The sequence below is a fragment of the Diabrotica undecimpunctata genome, chromosome 1, assembly GCF_040954645.1.
Source record: "Diabrotica undecimpunctata isolate CICGRU chromosome 1, icDiaUnde3, whole genome shotgun sequence".
In the NCBI taxonomy this organism is placed as follows: domain Eukaryota; kingdom Metazoa; phylum Arthropoda; class Insecta; order Coleoptera; family Chrysomelidae; genus Diabrotica; species Diabrotica undecimpunctata.
In genome coordinates, this window is record NC_092803.1 from 60,485,227 (window position 1) to 60,505,572 (window position 20,346).

Consider the following 20,346-nt stretch of genomic DNA (forward strand, 5'->3'; position numbering starts at 1 on the left):
TTATGATGTTTAATATTTTAATTAAATTTTACTTCAGGTATCATACACCCATGCTTAAGTGAGTTCCAGTGTCCGGAGAGTAAACCTCTTCAAACGGACTTCAGCTGGTAACTGATTGATAAGATACCCATGAGCGGTGTCAAAAACAAAATGTCAATGTACCATGAAACAATATTAGTTAAACATAGTATTACTACAGCCAAAAGATTAAAAATTAGTCATTTCCTTTACTTTTATTCTTGCCAGGTCTCTGAGGATCTCAGCCTTTTCAATTTTTTAAATTTAATTCCATATATTATAACTTTAATTCCTTCAGCCGGAAGATTTTTAATCCCTTTTCTCAATCTACTGGACTCACTTATATTAACTTTTTACGATACAAGCAGTAATAAACAATTTCATTTAAATATGAAGTCTTACATTAGCTACAAATATATACTATTCATTTTTCCTTGTCCTAGATGTAAGCAACATAAAAGGACATTTCCATATATTTAAGCTAATTCGTCACAAATTACACTTTTGAGACCACACTCCATACGATAAAGAGTAACATAAGCTGCCTAATGCATACGTCATTCTCTTAAACATGACCTTCAACAACACCAGTAATTTACATCTTTTATATCCAATATTAAATAATTATAGAAAATTTTTTAAATCCCAACACCTGGATTGCTGTTATCATTTTAACATCATCAAAGTTTTTAATCTTTTGGCTGTAGTAATACTATGTTTAACTAATATTGTTTCATGGTACATTGACATTTTGTTTTTGACACCGCTCATGGGTATCTTATCAATCAGTTACCAGCTGAAGTCCGTTTGAAGAGGTTTACTCTCCGGACACTGGAACTCACTTAAGCATGGGTGTATGTTACCTGAAGTAAAATTTAATTAAAATATTAAACATCATATAATATTATCAACATCATGTACAATCTTTGGTAACACATTACATTTTAAAGGGTTTTTACCCAAATATTTTGGTGGCTCAGGCATGGTAACCTGTAAGTATAACCATTTTGTTTTTTTTTAACCTTAGTCAAAATTTTAAACCACGTTTACTTTAATTAAATGATTTATACTTATTTTAGGTATTTTAACCTGATGATGGAACAGTTGTTCCGAAAACGTTCGTGTTTTTAATGTTGCCCTTTTAAGGGTTTTTATAAAATAAAATATACCCACATACAAAGATTAACCTCTTTTTGTTATACGTGGTATACAGCCAGCTGCAGGAATTATTTTCCTTGTGGATTTTATTTAAGTAAATAGTTATAGATGGTGAGTAAACTGTTTGGAATTATTAATTTAAAATATAGTTCATTTTATTTACCTTATATTTAATCAAGTTTGCTATTAACGTTGCAAATTTTGTTTTATGTAGTTTTGGGAATGACCGGAAATTGACAATAGCAAAACATAGGCGTTACATTTAGTTTTTAAGAGATGTAACACTTCCAATATACTGGTACTTTTTCACAAGAATAGAGTTATTATTGAAAAAAAATATGGATGCCTTAATTTTCTAGCGGAATACTTGTTTAACAATGTGCCACACATGGTATATTCCCTATTTAAAATTTATGGGTTGGGTACTGAAAGGGGGGGTTGACAATTGACAGATATCCACATCGTTAAAGAATGACCTCTTTGGAATTGAAATCTACCTGTTTTAGCATTTTCACAAAAATCAATTCATTTTCAAATTTCAATTCATCACAATTCATTATTAATATTAATAGTCTTCAGTTAAAATCCAATTCCTCACACATTTTTGTCTTCCCGATTTCTTTAATCTTTTAATATTTAAGCTTCTTCTTAAAAGACGCCGATTGATCAAAAACTGTCATTGTAAAAAAGTATTTATAGGAATTAAAACTTTAAAATCGTCAAAAATTACAAACTCGTCTTGTGAGAATTGTAAACTACATTAAATCAGCTTCCTTACTATTGTAATATGTTAGTTATTTTGTTAGTTAATTTATACACTTACATTGCTTCCAGATCCTGGAAGGAAACATTTTCCAGTGAAATACGGGAAGTACCAGCCACCAGCTAAAAACTAAAAAAGAAGTACCTATTTAGCGTTAATTTACTATATATACTATAAACTTAAAACTATCATCAACTTCTTACAAGTAATGGCTAATATATATTAAAAAAACCATGATTGGTATTATAACTGTTTTTTCCAGCAATTTTGTAAGTACGTGTCATTTTGATTTTTTTGTATGGTTTTATTTTATAATAGTAAATAGGAATGTTTACTGTATTAAGATAAAAATAAAAGATCTTGTGATATGTTTAATAAATGGCTTGCAACAAAGGACCTTTACGATCGAGAACAGTACAAAAGTATAAAAAAAGAAGTACAAACGGGGTAAATAGATCTAAAATGAGATGTGGAATAAATCCTGCTATAACGTAGAAAATTTTATAACTAGTGTAAGTAAAGAAGCCAGGAAAACCATTAGGCTCGATGTACACTTGCATTTGTGCAAGTAGCGTGCGTGCACGCCGCGGGTAAGAAGCGTGCGATTGCTGGCGACTCAGCAGTACATGAGTTATAATTAGGCAGTGCTCACTCGAGCGGAGCCGCAGCGGCGAGCTAATAATTAGCAAGAGGTATGGGCGGAGACGACGCCAGTTTCTGCTACACCACGTGCACGCGGCTTCCACATTAATTCGGGCTGCTTGAAAGTCTGTGCTAGGCAATCAGCGAGTATCCAATGACCGCTCGATGGATTTCAACATAGAAACATAAGTTTATGGCTGCTGTTAAAAACCAGCCTGCCACATGGAATATGACATTAAGATATTACCATGGCAGGATTAAAAAGAGAGCAGCCACATACTTATTTTTTTCCTTTATATAAATACTGATACACGGTAAACGCAAATGCAACACGTTGCCTGTGATCAGTCCTGCTGCTTGGGAGGCGTAATGAGACATGAGACTGAAGACGCTGAGAAGCCGCTCAATATGTATTGACGGGAAACAAACAAGCCAAGCGCACGCACCTTGCTTGCAGCGTGCATCGTGTCTAAAGGTCGGTACACATATACGAGCCAAACGGTATGCATACGGTATGCGAACGCTATATTCGTTAATGTGTACGGCAGAAAAAACCGCTTGCGTACTGTTTCGTCGTGACTCGTCGCGAACCAAATTGTTGCGGTTTATTCCACGACTTCAAAGGAAGCTCGTCTTTCAGTTTGGACGGCGCTTACTAGACGCCGCGAACATTTTTATTGTCTCATCAAATCGACATTGTGTGAATGACGTGTTCCTTCCTAGAGAGACGTGAGAAAACAGTAAACTGATTATTGTACATATTTTTATCTTTGTTAAACAAGCAAAAACAGAAACATAAATCAGTACCCAAATTATAAATAAAATGAATCATTTCGCACATGTGTGTTCGTTGTTGGTTTGTCGCTTTCCATGGATCGAGATAAGTATGCGATCAGTACGATGTAGAATATTTTTCAAGGATCTGTACGCGTACTGTACGTATACTGTTTGGCTCGCATATGTGTACCCACCTTAAGGTTCCTTAGTGTTCCCACCTTAGTGTTCCTTTGAAGTCGTGAAATAAACCGCAACAATTTGGTTCGCGACGAGTCACGATGAAACAGTACGCAAGCGGTTTTTTCTGCCGTACACATTAACGAATATAGCGTTCGCATACCGTATGCATACCGTTTGGCTCGTATATGTGTACCCGCCTTTAGGCTCGATGAATTTATTTGTCATAAATGTTTTGAAATGCACGAGTAATTTCCAGAACTTTTTTTTTTAAGTATTCCACTCCAAAATAAATATCCTTTTCATAAAGCCACTCTTTTATTTGACGTTTCACCCAATATCGTTTGGGAAAATTTAGTTTCCTAGAATGATAAGATGTATTGTCCATTACAATCACATTCTTTTTATTTTTTTGGGATATTCGGTATTAACATGTCTTCAACCTATTTCTCTAATAGATCTCCGCCCATCTCTTTATGGTAATCTTCACTTCACTTCACTTCACTAAAGCACCTTTTTTGGCAAGAAAAGTCATATCATCACCTTCAACAAATTCATCTTTGTTTTCTGCTTCGACTAGAACAAATCTTGGTCCTTTTCCGCTCAGAGGTTTTAAACCTGTGATAAGTCCACCATATTTATTCATTCGTAGTTTCAGTATCAACCCACGATTCGTCCATATAAAAGATATTGGCTCCTTGATTTTCCAGTTTCTTTATTTCCTGAGAATGTGGCGCTTCCAAGTGACTATTTTTTGTTTTTCTATTAATATTGAATATTGGCCAGCTTGCCATATACAAAACGCATGTCGTGCAATAGTATTTCAATGTACTCTTCATTGAAAATGAAATAGGAAAATTTATATGCTGCTAGGTTTCGTTAATTTTTTTCTAGTACTACTTCAAAGTTTGAGGAATATTGTCCATACAAAAACCGTGCACTACTTGTCTTATTCTAGAGCGAGTTACTTTGTCGTATTTATTTTCACCACTATTCGAATAACCGGTAATTGTTTTTATGGGAGTTACGAATAGTCCATTTTTACTTTCACTTCTATATCGAAATATTCCTTCAGATACTCCAGTCATAGCATAACATTTTCGCACTATTTTTGATATACTTTTATCATTGTTAGTTATGGTATAAATGGTTAAAAACATTTAACACTATCTTTGGCATTCGCTATTTAATAAATTGCCGTTTTTGAATATTATTACATTTGCGTCCATTTTGATATTGACACGACACCAACTCCTGACATCAACTGAATATCTTTTTAATGACACCCAACATTTTATCTTCCTGAATTTATAATTGTAGACATTAAAGTATAATTTTTAATTTATAATTATATTTTCTTAATTCTAAATTATTTTTAATGTATGTAATTGTAAATTAAGGTAGAGAAAGTTTGGTGTCATTAAAAGGATCTTAAGATCAAAAAGGGATTATAGAAATAATTATTTCGTTTCCACGAATTGTAAACAATTTTAAAGAGATGGTTTAAAAACGAAAAGACCAGATTTCCAAAAACAACTTTCCAGTTCTTAAAAAAAATACCAACATAAAAATTATATAATTAAAAAAAATTGCTGAAAAATGCAATATTTTTTCACTTTACATTCATAAATATTTCCCGAATAATAATTCTTTTACAGGAGCCTGCCCATAACGTACGATTAGAAACTTTGACAACATTGTAGTTATTTTTGACATATAGAAAGCACACGCCTATCGCTGAAACGCTGCTATCGGAATATGACTTTCAGTATGGTATTTGGATGAATGAATAAAGACATAAAATTATTGAAAATATTAAAGGAAGGCAACTTCTAGTGAAGGCACGCTTAAACGCACGAGAGGGTTAGGTAGAAAGAAAAAATTCTCCAAAAATGGTTTCAAATACAAGAAGCTGCAAACATGCGACACAAAACCGAAGCGTGTATCGTATGATAGCCAGCACCCTTTTTTAGAACACGGCACTTAAAGAAGGAGAATTGGTGGTATCTATAATATAGTATATATTATAGTTCATCGGTGTTTAAATGTTTGACTTTTTACGTATGCCTATTGTGTCTTATCTTTCATACTCTATGAAAATATAATATAAATATTTTCTAAGTTTTTATAAGAGAATACTTTTGGTATTCTCCTTATTTTGTGTCACTTAATGTATGTATTAAAGAAACACACCATGTTATACGACAGGCCAAAATCTTAAAGCTTCTAATAAAAGGTTTTACTTAAGAAAAATGCAATAAATGTATACTTACTGCATAAAACAACCACGTACTGAACACAACTTGGAAACCATTGTAAAGTATAACAAAATTTTTGAGCTCATACGGTTTTCTATTTTTCATAAAAGTTGGTATAAGAACCTAAAACACAAGTTGCAACCAATAAAAGATTAAATAACAATAATAACTGAAAAAGGCTGATTATAATATACTCACCGTTACTGAGATTAAAAATGCTACTGATAAAGCAATTGTAGGAATTGGACTGGCTACTAGAAAGAAATCTTTGGTTCTTGAATCTACAAAAAAAATATTTTCCATTAGTTATTTAATACGATTATTAATTATTTGAACTTAGTTTTACTGATAACCTTCATTTAGGATTCTCCAGTTTGCAGGTAATACTGTAGGCTTTAACATTAACAGTATAGAAAGCGAAAGCAGTGAAGAATTACTCAAGCGCTATATTACGCTCACTTGTCATAAATTGTCACCTTGACATTGTGGCTAAAATCGTTGTCATTAGAGTTCTTTCAAATAAAAAAAAGATTATTGAGTACTATATTCCGTCCAATCAAGTTGGATAAATCAACAGCTCAAGTTTAAATTAAATTTTAAAAGATATGTATCATTAATAGTTTAATTAAGTCATCCTGAAAAGCTAAAATTTTAATTATTGTTAAGAAATTAAAGCAATTAGTGGGTTTATACCAAAGAAAAAAACTTCAAACTCGACACAAATTTGTTATATAATTAGATACAATTGGTATACTATTTCTGTCCATGTTTTTGTTTATTATTAGTATATATAGTTTTAGAAAGTACTTCAGCATCTTTCGATTTTTAATATTCACTTCGATGGTTCTTTCCATAAATTTTCTTTTTGGTCTTTTTCTCCCAACTCTTTTAATTAATTACTCTCTCAATTACTCTCTTAATTACTCTCCTTCAGCTCATTCTGGACCTTCCTGATTCTCTTTTTCTCTTAATATTTCTTTTAGAATCTGTTTTATTGTTGATTTTGAGATTACTTCTTTAATTCACTTATTTATTGTTCTTTCTTTTCTATAATAGACATCCCTGTTAAGTATATTTCTGTAATTCTGAGCACCTTCTCTGATTATGGTTTTACTGACCATACTTCACGGTCTTGGATCATAATACGTTTAATTATATTATTATTATCCTTTTTAGTTAGCTTCTGTGATGTTTCGATCATCATCATCTGGCTCGATAACTATCTGTGGATCCTGGCCTACCCTAAGATTAGTCGCCATTCTGTTCGGTTTCTGGCACCGTGTTGCCATCTTCTGATCTCTAGTATCCCTCCAAAAGTCGGTTTCAACTCAAGCTAACCATCTAATTCGCGGCCGGCATCTGCTTCTTCTTTCTATAGATTTTGCTGTCGTTAGCGTTTTAGCAATCATATTGTCAAGCATTCGTATTATGTGTCGTCCGGCCCATCTAAGTCGTTGTGTTATAATGAACGTTACGATATCTGGTTCATTAAAGAGTTGGTATAATTTAAAATTAAATATGTTGCGCCACTGCCCTTGATCGTTTAATTGCCAAATATTTTGCGGAGTACCTTTTATCCTTCTGCTTTAGAGTCCATGTTTCCGCCCCGTATATGAGGACCAGCCTCAGCAGTGTTTAGCAGCAATTTAGCCATTTAGAAGAGATGGCTATCCGTTTAAGGGTCTTTGTTTACTTGATTATTGCATTCAGTATTCCATCCTGTAAGATTTTTACTGCGAAATAGTTTTATTTTGAGCTGGTTTTTATTTCTTAGTAATATTCTTTGCAACTATTTATTGTTTTTGAATTTATCTATCAATTTTCTTGCGATACAATATAAGTAATTATAATCTTAAAGCCTAGTGTACATGAGTCGAGTAGCCGTTCAAGTTACTTGTACAAGTAACTTTAATCAAGTATTTAAGTTTAAAGGGTTTTATTTAAGTAAAGCATTTACACTATTCAAGTAAAATAACTAAACTTAAGAGACGCGGTACAATTTTACGGAATAGTGTATAAAAATGATGACATTGGTGTTATATAATATGTTAGAGAATATCATTGACGAATGTGAACATGCCAAAAAAAGAGTTTGAATAAGAAAGTGGCAAGCAAAGAAGAGACACGTACGGAGGTTCGGCTCTGTTCATGTTTATTCTTTGTATAACTCCACAAACTTCAATGTTGCCTCCTCATTCCACCTTCATATTTACTCGACTTCACACGACCAATTCTTGACAGCAAGTACGTATAGGTAGACCGTTCAAGTATGGTCTTACCACCTGGCGTCTTCTTGAACAAGTAAGTTGGATGGCTTTCAAGTTACTTGACTCCCTTTTCAATTTATTTTAGTTCTTGATCAATATTTATCTACACTACTCAAGTTATTGGTTTCCAGTTACTTGCTTAAGTAACTTGAACAGCTACTTGACCTGTAAACCTTACTTAAGCAACCAAAACTTGCTCGTCTGCAAAATATCCAATATACGATAGTATCATACCATTTAGTAATATTCTGATGTTAGATCATTTCCTTTTATATTTTTGTAATACAACTTCTAGATACTCAGACAGACAGCATTCCTGCTTTAATTATCTAATTATTTATATTTCTGGTGTTAGTTGGTAACCGATGTTGATACTTTATGTTGGTTAATACATGTTAAAATCTAATATTGGTCTATTCTATTTGCCACTAAATTTTTACCTGAATACGTATTATTTTCTGAGGTCGACGAACAATAGCTGTATTTGTTTGCTTAATGGAATTATTATCTCTGTTACTTGAGGGAAAGAGAAAGCTTAGTCTTTTATTAATCCTACTTCTTGAAAACATACTTATTCTTCTATTTTCTGTTTTTTGTATCCTTGTTTAATTGTGTTTTTATAATTGTTTTCTTTACTTTATACCTTAGGCTAAAAACTTTTATATAACGCTTCTAATACCTTATCTCTAATAGTATTTAAATATTTTTACTATTAAACTGCCAATCGCATGGCTTTCGTCATTTTTCACAGTTTTAAATATTGCCTCTATTTTTTTTATGCTGGAGACTATTTTTCTTTGTTAATAATATTTTTAACGCTTTTCTAATTTATATGATTGTTTCGTCATCAATTATTGTGAGGTAGTAAGTCGAATGTACTACGATATTGGTTAGCGCCTCTTTTATTATATTTATTTTCAAATTTATTACTTAATTAATAATTTTAAACTGTAATATTCTTCCATTTAATTTAAATTGTTTTATATTGTTACATATTTGTAGCCTACACGAATTATAAAATTATTTTCATTGTTTTTGAAATATAATTTCTGTTTTCATAACTGATTTTTAAGTCCTGGAAATATTCCTGCCTAGATACTTTTTTTTTCGTCTTTATAGAGGGGGTCTGGAATTTTCAAAAGACATCTTAGTCCATGATGCCGTCTGACTGACCTTAGTACAGGATTCGTTCTTCGTACTCCCAGCGATAGTTAGGCACTTTAAGTCGCCTAACGACGCCGAACTCCTACCTGCTAAACCAGACTTTCCTTTGTCATCCAGCGATCCGGTAGCGGAATAGGCGCGGTAAGGCCGGCATTACTTCCGCACCACTACCTTAATTTATCCACAAACTGTCAGCAAAGAAGCTCCCTGTCCCTTTTCCCTCTGTCTTCTTTTTTTTTGGTATCAAAAACTGGTTTTTAATTTTTTTTGAGAGAAAGCCCTTTATAGGTAGCACGTGGAAGATCCCCATTACTCCTAGTACGGCATCACTCCCAGCCGGGCATTTCGTCCTTCCCCACAATCTGATTCATACAGTCTACCTCATACAATGTAACTTACTTTTCTGCCTTCAACTTATAGCATCTTTCCCTCTTACCTTTGCCTTTGGTCCAGCTGTCTTTCTTCCTCTTTTTTTTTTTTTGATCACTGCCCGAATATTGTGGTGTGCACTAGTTGAACCTGCTTTATTTTTAATCATTCTCTCAATCATTTTTCTCACTGTAACAAAATTCACACGTGTCTTTTTTCATTCTGTTCATTTCTACTATCCATCTGTTTTACTCTAACATCGTATGTGTCACAGTGTTCGAGTGTTCGCACCGAGCACCTATGTCAGGAAATAATCCAATCGCCTGTGACCATAGTCAATTTAGTCTCTTATATTCGGGATCAGCATCTTTGTCCACTTGCCACTTTTTCGTGTTGTTCCATTTTTGTTATCATCTTTTAATTGACCTTTCCCTTTCCTGTCTTATCTCGGCCATAGTTAGGTTACGGTCTCTTCTCATATACCGCTTTGTTCTTTCATTGATGGTTCACAAGGCTGCTGCAGACACAGTTCTGTAGGCGCATACCACTCTTAACAGATTTGTTCTGACCACTCGTGTTGTGAGTCTCCCGTAGGACGTTATCTCTACAGCCCTACTCCAGAATGGTGCCGCTTAGAGGACGATTGACTGCACAACACCGTATAAGGCCCTTTTCCTTTCGATTTAGGTCCCCCAATGTTGAGCATCACCCTCCAAAAACGCAGCCACACTATTCGCCGCAGCCTTCCAGGCCCCCTCTCGTACATGCTCCACCATTTTTCATTCTTGTGCAACGTCACTCCCACGTACTTTACGTGTTTCTTGGTAGTTTTACACTTTGCCTTTTTCTCCTTTGGAATAATGGCTTCGGTTTTTTCCGCCGCGAGTTTGAGTCCGTACTGCGTTATCCATTTTTTTAAGACGCCGCCTGCATTCCGAACCCGGTATTTGAGATTTCGCTCATTACGAGCCACTACCAGCACAGCGACGTCATCTGCGAATGCGAAGGGGGTTCTACCCTCTCCTTATTTACAGTGTATAACTCCGTTATATGTTAGGTTCCATAGCGTCAGGCTTAAGACAGATCTCTGGGGGACCCCAACCGTTACATCGACGATAGTGCCTTTTTTAACCATAATCCTTCTCTCGAACAGATAATGCGCCACTACATTCATCAGGTAACCAGGACATTCTCTCTCCTCCATTTCTTTCATTACCTCGGTCCACTAAAGCGTATTGAATGCATTTCTACTCGTAAAATCGGATAACAGCAGGGCCGCCCAGCGGTGTTCATCCACTCGATTGGGCAGTGCGTCGAGTATACTCACGATTGCATCAATAGTGCTTTTCTGTTTAAGCTATCGAGCTCTGAGTCTAAATACTCCAAAATTCCGACTCATTAATGATACCTTCTTCTTCTTAACATGCCATACACCAAAGTGCGTAGGCGACTATCTCATTACTAGAATTCTGTTCTTGGCGGCGTGACACAGCTTGCCTGTATTGTGTATTCCTGTCCATTCTTTACTATTCCTTAGCCAGGATAATTGTTTGCGGCCGGCTCCTCTCCTACCTTCGATCTTCCCTTGTAGGATTAACTGTGGTATTTCATATTTTGCTCCTCTCAATATGTGCCCAAGGTAACCAATCTTGCGTTTTTTAATTAATTAAAAGAGTTCTCTTTCCACGCCGGCTCTCACCCCTTAACGTACGTGCCCGTCTCAGACACGGGCGCGCCTTACTGGTAATTTTGTACGCGCTCGTCTGGGACACGGGCGCCGGTTAAATTTTATCCATAAATTTTTTCAAGCCTTGCAAACGGATATTTGTATAAAGAGACATAAATATATCTAAATTATTTTTCTATTATAAAATAGATGACTCAGTCAATATTGAGTTACTTTAAAATATATTTATTATCTCATAACTTGCAATTTGCAATCATCATCATTTATAACCAATATTATTGTCGAACTTTTGTTTTGATACAAGCCTTCTGTCTTGCCGGTGTAAAGTCGTCTGAAGTCGATATTTATTGTTTTTTGCATTTGAACTAATTTGTGCCTTATTTTCAACATACATATTATTATATTGTTTGGTAAGTAAATTGTGCATATAACATTCGGTAGGTTAGAGTAATGTGTATATTTTTTGTTTTACTAAATTTCATTATAATTCATCTAAAATACAATATTGTGTGTGTGTGTCAATAAAATGTGTTGGAATATTTGTATTGTTCATATAAATCATACTACTATTTACCTATTCAAAGTATTTCGTCTGAAGAAAATTTTTAAATTTCAACGGATTTGCATACCCCCCCACCCCCCACGAAAAATAAAGGTTTTACGCCATTGAAAATATTTTTTTTATTCAATTATAACCAAAACAAAACATTTTTACTAAAAAAAAAATTCGATAATTTTTTGACCATAACTTCAAAATTAATGTGTACGTTAAGGGGTTGGACGTCATCGTTTCGAACTCTATCCACCCAAGGTATGCGCATCATTCTTCTCAATGACGACATTTCAAATGCTTCAAGTTTGTTGAGAGATGTTTTTTTCAAAGTCCACGTTTCCATGCCATAAAGCAAGATGGACCATATATTAATGATACCATAAGTCATATATCGGTCATAAAATCGGGTAAGATCAAAGTGGATTTACAACAAATAGATTCAACACAAACAATTCATTTATTTTACATTAGATATTTATATTATTACATAACAGTTTATATCTGTAAAAAGGAATTTTATTTGACATTTGTAAACTTAAAAACGGCCTATGATGATGTTCTAAAAACGAAGTCGTGGAAAGTCTTATAAGACCTGAACATTGATGGAAATGTTTTACAGATTATTGATCTGTAACCTTTTATATTTTTCCTATTAATTAGGTATATAAAAGCTGCGATTGGAAACTGGAAAACGTGATGTAGTTGAATGGGAATCCCTACACAGAACAATCGCATCATATTTTCACTAAGTTTTGCAGACAATTAAGTTGGGTTTATCCAGGATTCATATGTTTAGAGTTCATGAGTAACAGTGTATATAAGAAATATCAACAATATAAATTACCGATAAGTCTAAAGAAAACAGAGTACTGTAAGTAGTAAACAACAATGCCAAAATATCAAGTACTATTAAACGTGAAACAAATAATGGGTCTTCCAATAGAAAATTTCGAACTTTGACAGTAGGTATTGACTATATTGTTAAAGGTGTATCTGTCAAATTGGCACTCATTTATTTAGTTTATTTTGCCAAACACCCATGGATAGATATTGCGTACAAGTAGAAGTAATAAATTTGTTTCATTAAAGTGGGTATTCTATTTAAGCAACATTCCATGCGCTTCGTCCATTCTTCGGTCGAAAACATACAACAAACCAATGATTCGACCTTTCGCAGACGACAACTTGGCGAATTTTTTATCGTGACTGTGACCTGTACCCGTAAAAAATTTTACTTATCCAGGAGCTGCAAACGACTATAAAAAATGACGTCTGCTCGCTGAATGGGCTCTTAAGTAATCGGAAACTGACCTTAATTTTCATCGAAAAACCATCTTCAGCAATAAGGCCCATTTTTGGATGAATGGGTACATCAGCAACCAGAATTGTCGAATTTGGGACGGTACCAATCCAGATAAGATCCAAAAGCCTCCAATGCATCCCAAAAATTCACTTTTTATGTGGATTTTGGGCTGGCGGCATCATCGGTCCAACATTTCTTTGAAAACAACGTGGGTCAGGCTATTACCGTCATCGGGGGGCGATAATTACCAACTTCTTGTATCTGAATTGGATGATATGGACACCAACGATATGTGGTTTCAACGGAATCAAACTTTTCAGCTTTATCAGCAAGAATTTTAAGAATACTAACCAGAAGTAATGAGGAAGAAAGAATTTGCATGAAAGAAGAGGAGACAGTATTGAATCGAATAGAAATTTATTAAATACCATCACGAAGAAAAAAATGTGGTTCACTTTCTTTATTTTATTTTACTATTTATGTTTGTTATTTAAGTTTTCACATTTTATCCTCTGTTTATTTGCGATCATTATTTTATTGCATATATTTAATATTTCTTTGTATTGTATTTAGTAACTTATTTTTTAATAAAATCTATATGTTTTGACAATTAAAACTAGCCTATAAAAAGTATGCTAAGAAAGTGTGTCAGCTGTTTGGTATGCACTTTTTTATTAAATTCGTTTGTGGGACTCGTTATACATAAAATTTCTCTCTCCTATCTAGGTGTACACAAAGCGTTGACTGTAAATTCGTCCCACTGCACTCTCTGTCAAGGTCAATAGTACAACAACATCGCTCTTGAGTAAAAGTTGTCTACGCTTACCATTGACAAACAGTAGTTTAACCGCAATAACTCAATATTTTATATTTGACGAAAGTAAAATTTGTTTCTGTGGCTATAAGCAAAAGTAAATTTAATAATGTTTTAATAATGATAGGCACTGAAATGGGAGCCAAAAACTATTATAGCAAAAGAAATTAATGGAGCATTTTTTGAATTGGAAAAAAATCAATATGCAATATAGTTTAATTTTTCTGAATTGGAATTTATTTAACTATGTATTATAAATTAAAAGGATAGTGATTAAGTATTTTATTATGTAATACTGTGTTGTTTTGCCAATTTATCAACAATATTTAATACCTGTATCAACTACAATAATTATTTAAAAAACGAAAAGAAAAAGTAATCTCAGGCGGAAATTAATTGGATCAAATATTTAGTCAGTGTTACCCTTACAAGTCACCCTTACGTTTTAAAACGGAATCGATTCTCTTTGGCATAGTACCTACTACTGTTTGGCAGTAATCTGGTTGACAATTTTTTAAATTTTCTGGACTTTTCGATTTAATTTAGGAATTGTGCGATCTAGTGTACAGTGCACAGATTCTAAATATGCCGGTAGGAGATGGCTTCTATGCGTTGTATTATAGTTGGTGTATGAGAGAAACAGTTTTCGAAGTAATGAAATAACAAATTTTATATTATTATTTGTTATTTCATTATTTTGAAAACTTTCTTTCATACATCGACTATAATACAGCGCATAGAAGCCATCTCCCACCGGCACATTTAGAATCTGTGCACTGTAGTTCAAAGTACTTTTTTCATCTCATGCTAAAGAACTCGATAGAGGATAGATCAGGACTGCTTAAAGGCTATTTTAAAACGGAAATATCCATTGTCTGTAACCATGATATTACAGATTTCGCTGTGTGGGAAGCTGGGCCTTCTTGTTAAAATATAAATTCCCCATCTGGTAATTGAATTTCAATAATAAAAGGCAATAATTCTTCTTGTAAAATACTTTTGTACTTCACAGAATTGATAGTGCCATCAATAAAAAGGGGATGTCCAACTCTCCGAGTTCGAGGAGATACAGCCCGAGATCATCAGAGATACTGGGAACTTAACCTTTCTTGTAAGGCAATCTTTGTGATATTCTTTCCATGGCATTCTAATAACTCTACTTGGTGTTCCACCAACACAGATCACAAGCTTAGATTCATTACTCAAAATAAATGAGTCCCATTGACGCTGAAATAACCGTCGCTTTTAAAAACTTAACTTGTAGAATCCATATCCCATTTTTTAATATACTTAAATAAATGTCTTTTAACCAGACAAGTGTGATTGGTCTACCAACAGCATCATTTTACAGCTTATTCTCGAGAAGAAGCTCGGCAATATTGTTTAATAAGTAAGTGTGCCACTAGGAGTATCTCGTTCGCGAATCTTTGAAGTAGGACCAGTTTTAACTTTTCTTTCAACATTTCCCATTTTTTTTTTAAATGTGAAATTATATTTCTCACAGATCATTGAGGAATACTTGAATTTTAAGGAACTCTATGTAGGATAAACACTTTCTGTGAAACATTTTGACAAGTAACTAAATTAACTCACTTAACTACCGTCATATGTTTTTTTAAAGCACACTTAATAATATAATTTCCGAAAAAAGGTATACAAGAGATTTTATTGGATAAATAAATATTTTTCATAGATCGTACAATTAACTTGCCCAGACAATACTTTTTCTTTGTGTTTATTTTATAATTATTATACCAGTTGATACAAGTATTAAATATTGTTATTTAATTTATAACAGTTGTGTTTTATATTGTTTTTGGTTCACTTCATATACGTCTAAGCTTGTAGTCATTATAGTTATACAGTTAGTATAGTAGCACAGTTATCCATTAAATGATATAAAATATCAGTTTTTTAAAACAAGAGTCTTCAATAAATTTTATCTATCCGACAAAAAACGCCCATGAAAGTTTTTTATAGAAAAAATTTAAGAAATAGCGGGAACAAAAAAGATATGAAATCAAGAAAAGGAATATCTAGACTCCAACAAACCAAAGTGTTTATCTGTTCTTTTTACTGTTTTGTCAATTTGATCTCTCGTAAAGTTTATGTTGTAGGTCAAATTTGTTCCATTGTTGCTATTGTTTTTATACTCTTCTTTCTTCGAATTTGTTATTTTGTTATTTTTATGTGACTTGTAATTTCTTTGGAGTGGTAAAATTGGCTGTGTAGCTCTCCGCTTGAACAAACAGAGGGTATCAAACGAGCTATGTTGGGAGTTTCTCTGAGAGAACATATACGAAATGAGGACATACAAAGTATGACGAACGTGAAAGATGCAATTGAAAGGATTGCGCAAACTAAAATATAGATGGGTAGGACACGTAGTACGACAAAACAGCAAAAGATGGACAAGATACATTGTACATTGGAGACCACGTAAGCACAGTCATAGTAGAGTAAGACCACACAAGCGATGGTTAGACGACATCAAAGAAAAAGTGGGGAGAAACTGGCACCAAATAGCACAAAACAGAAAAGAGTGGAGAAGTCATGGGGAGGCCTTTGTCCTGGAGTGGATACAAATTGGCTGAAGAAGAAGAGAAGAAGATCTCTCCGCTCTACTGGACACCTTATAGATATAAGCAGGCTTATTTCAAGCCCATTCTGGATAATACGGAGTGATACAATGGAGATGTCCAAGAAGTATCCTAATGGCTCAGAAATAGGCTCTGCCTTAAGACAACAATAATCATAAATTTATGCTCTGCAGCTTTGCACATTCTAAAAGGTGTTGCTGTCCACATTTGTGGTGTTTAATTTGTTCTTGGGGGTTCCATTGAATGCTGAAGTTTTTGTTTTCGAGGCATAAATTTCCAACCTAAACTGATTACTTTCTTTTGATATTATTTCGATTAATTCTGTTAATTGCTCTACCTCCTAAACTAATATTACATTATCTTTACCATTGCCTTATATAATTAAGGACGAGTCCATTTATTCTACTACCATCTAGACGGTTCTGAAGGAATGTGTTGAGTTTATATATTAAGTTTTGGGAGAGACATCATGTATTTCTGACGAACTCCTGATTTTCTAGTTATGTAATTGATCTTGTAGTTGTTTGTACTATCATATAATATGTGGTTTGAATATACGTTGGTAGTAATTACCATATCATATACATCCATCCAGTTTTATGTCTTCTAGCACTGCAATTAATTGTTATTATTTAATGCGGTAGAAAACTTTACTATAACGAAGCATGGCTATTGTTTTGATACTTTAGATATTTCTGTACTTAAATCTTCCTTCCTGTTTTTATTTTTTAATTTATTAAATAGAGTCAAAACTCTAATTAATAATTATTTGCAAGAAGATCTCAGCATGATTTATTAGTTATATTATGCGTTAATCATTACATTTGCTTGCTTCGTGCTTTATTGAAATATTTTTTACCCCTGTAGATATTAGCTTGTCATGTGGTAAAGATCCACTTCCCTGTGTGATATTAAAACATTTTAATAATAACTTCAAGGTATTTAAAGTGTTCAAAGGCTGTTAGGTCATCGCAATGCTCTTTCTTGATTTTTCTTTGTTTGATAGCTATACAAATACGTTTTTCATGTCTGAGTTTGAAAATAAAATAATCAATAAACTGATTTTAACTGTCTTATTATATTTTTAAATACTCTTTTAGGAAATTTGTTAAATATTTATGGTACACGCCTACCGTATAAACAATCTCAAATTATAATAATAATTAAGTGGGTGTTGAACGGATAATTGCTGAAGTGAAAACAATAGGCACCTTTAAAGTTATGATTACAATAAAATCATTGAGATTTTAAACGATTTTACATAAAAATGTACTTAACAAATTTACAATTTAAATATAATTTTCACACTCTCGAACTAACTTTATCAACTCTGTATGATTTTTTCCCTTCTCTATTTAAAAATTTATTTTTGATTAAGTGATTGACTTAATTCTAATAACAAAGCCTTTTTTAATTGCCTTTCTGTCTTCACTAAATCGACACTACAATTTTTTAAATCGAAGCTTTCATACTAACGTTGTATTACTTTTTTATAGTAAAATGCTATTGTGAGCGTCACAGAAGTAGCGTCACGACACAGCGTGATGGAAGTAGTGCTACAAAATAGCGTATTGCGTAGCTTTACTTTTACGGCAACGGGAGTCCGTTATACAACATGAAAACTTTTTTTTGGTAAAATCTATGACAGGGATATTAACTAACAGGTTTTATGTAATTCTTAAATATGTTTTTTTTTTGTTTGTTAGAATCATCTATAGGTTCACCACGTGTTTATTAAAATTTCTCGTATATTTAAAATAAATAAATAATAGGATTACTTCATTTTATTTTAAAAATATTATTTAGATTTTAAAAATATAGTAAACATAATATGAAGCTTTGCGCTGGTCTACTGCACTGCCTTACAGTACCACTTTTTAATATTTTCTACAACAGCGTTCTGTATATCGTGATCAAAGAAGTTATAAAAAATATTAATATTTCCATTAATCGAAAACTATATTACTCCAGTAAATGACCGTTTTGGACTGTAATTTTACTCGTCACAATAGATTTGCTTAAAAAATTGGATTTAAGTTCCTCTTTCCCTCTACTTCACTTTTGGCCTTGAGCCCAGGATTGCTTTTACTTGAACGTACGTTCAAAGTAGTCCAAAAATAAATAAATTAACTAATTCTAAGCAAGTTTCATTTTGTAGAATTTTTTTAGTTATTTGCGAGTGAAAATATTCATTATTCAAAATAAAAACCACGTTTTTAGACCGTTTTTCACAAATAACTCAAAAAGTAAATATTTTTTATTACTAAATTTAATTAATTATTAAAAGACCCAATAGAAACATAAGTTGTAGCTCATAAAACGTAGGTTTTCATTTGTTAAATTTCAAATAAAACATGTAAACGTGAAATAACCAAAATATTTTCCGGGAAAACTCATCAAAACTTTTTGAATGTTTTTAAAACAATCTTAATTTTTGTTTTTTTTTAAGTCTCTAGAATTAAAACTAAGCGAGTTACACTCACAATAAAGTTGGTCCCTAATAAGCACCCCAAATAAACTTAATTGTTACCGCTTTACAATTTACTTTATTCGTGTATTGTTTATATAATTTGTAAGTTTAACCGGTTCAATGTGCTTATTTTTAACAAAATATAGTTTTAAAATAAAAGACATGTTTGAAATTTTGAAAAAAGTGCCTTTTTTCCAATAACTTAAAAAGTATTAGCGAAAATCTTGAAGAGTTTGTATACACTCGTGATTAGTGATTCATTCAAGCCCTTTTAACTACAACACTTTTAAAAATTAAGGTTTAATTAAATTAATTTAAATGATGCTATTGCCTTTAAAAAAACCTACAAAATTGTTTTTTAAGTACTTCATAACTTAAAAGCTAACCGAGTTGTGAGTAAAAAAATCAGTCACATATTTTAGGAGCTCTGAACGCGAATACTGAAGCATTATAAGATACACACAATGTGCTACAGTCACAGACATACTTTCACCCATTCTTACAAACTAATAAGGGTTGTTTTTTAAGTTGAAATAAAATAAATTCATAATATTTTGATTAAAACAAATTATTGGATTTATAGTTTCAATGAAAAAAAAAACATTACAACTAGTAGAATTTCGGAAGGGGTTGTTTTTATAAGGGTAGAAATGATGTGGTAAAAAATTAAAAAAGTACAGAAATCAAAATTTAATGTCACTGTATAATTAAATAATTCCAAATTGCTTGAATTTACAATTATATGGTTTTTTCTAATAGGGGTCGTTTTTACCACTCAAAAATAAATAAAAACCAAGGACACAAGTCCAATTTTGAAGTGGATAGTAAGTATAACCTAAATTCAAATTTCCATGAAAATCAGTGGAAACAAGGTGTTCAATGACCATTTGAAGTTTTAATTATAAATAATCTAGGTGGTGAGATTTAGGCGTTAACTGTGGTAAAATCTTAAATTATGTTATTTTATGTTAACTGATATTTACCAACATCATTAAAACATGATTTAAATCAATTACCCGCTTTCATTCACAATTATACGATGTTTTTCTAATAGTGGTAACTTTTACCCCTAAAATCTAAAACGGCACAAGTCCAAAAGTGGACTGGAGGGTAAGTAGAAACTAAATCCAACTTTTTATGTGTTTCAGTGTGGACTATATATTATAAAAAGATATAAAACACAACAATTATAGGGAACGATAGAAATAGCTTAAAAAATATGAGTAAAAACTAACAATGCAATCCTTATAGCTTGGCTTAAAAAAAAAAATGGGCAAAAAATCTCACTCATCCCTCTTAATAAAAACACGTCACAAGAATCAACAC

The 20,346-nt window shown here is 32.6% G+C and overlaps 2 protein-coding genes across 3 annotated transcripts in view; one reads left to right on the top strand and one right to left on the bottom strand.

Moving 5' to 3' along the window:
• Nucleotides 1-20,346, top strand: part of Sh (Potassium voltage-gated channel protein Shaker) — a 566,859-nt gene that overhangs the window by 529,717 nt on the left and 16,796 nt on the right. The window lies entirely within an intron of this gene.
• LOC140449952 (very long chain fatty acid elongase 7-like) overlaps nucleotides 1-20,346 on the bottom strand; it is a 64,561-nt gene that overhangs the window by 15,100 nt on the left and 29,115 nt on the right. For both annotated transcript variants that reach the window (XM_072543371.1, XM_072543375.1), the window contains exons 3-5: nucleotides 5,992-6,074; nucleotides 5,809-5,916; nucleotides 2,000-2,068 (exon numbers count right to left, since the gene is read on the bottom strand). In XM_072543371.1, the coding sequence (XP_072399472.1) occupies nucleotides 2,000-2,068; nucleotides 5,809-5,916; nucleotides 5,992-6,074 (260 nt within the window). The remainder of the gene's footprint in view (nucleotides 1-1,999; nucleotides 2,069-5,808; nucleotides 5,917-5,991; nucleotides 6,075-20,346) is intronic.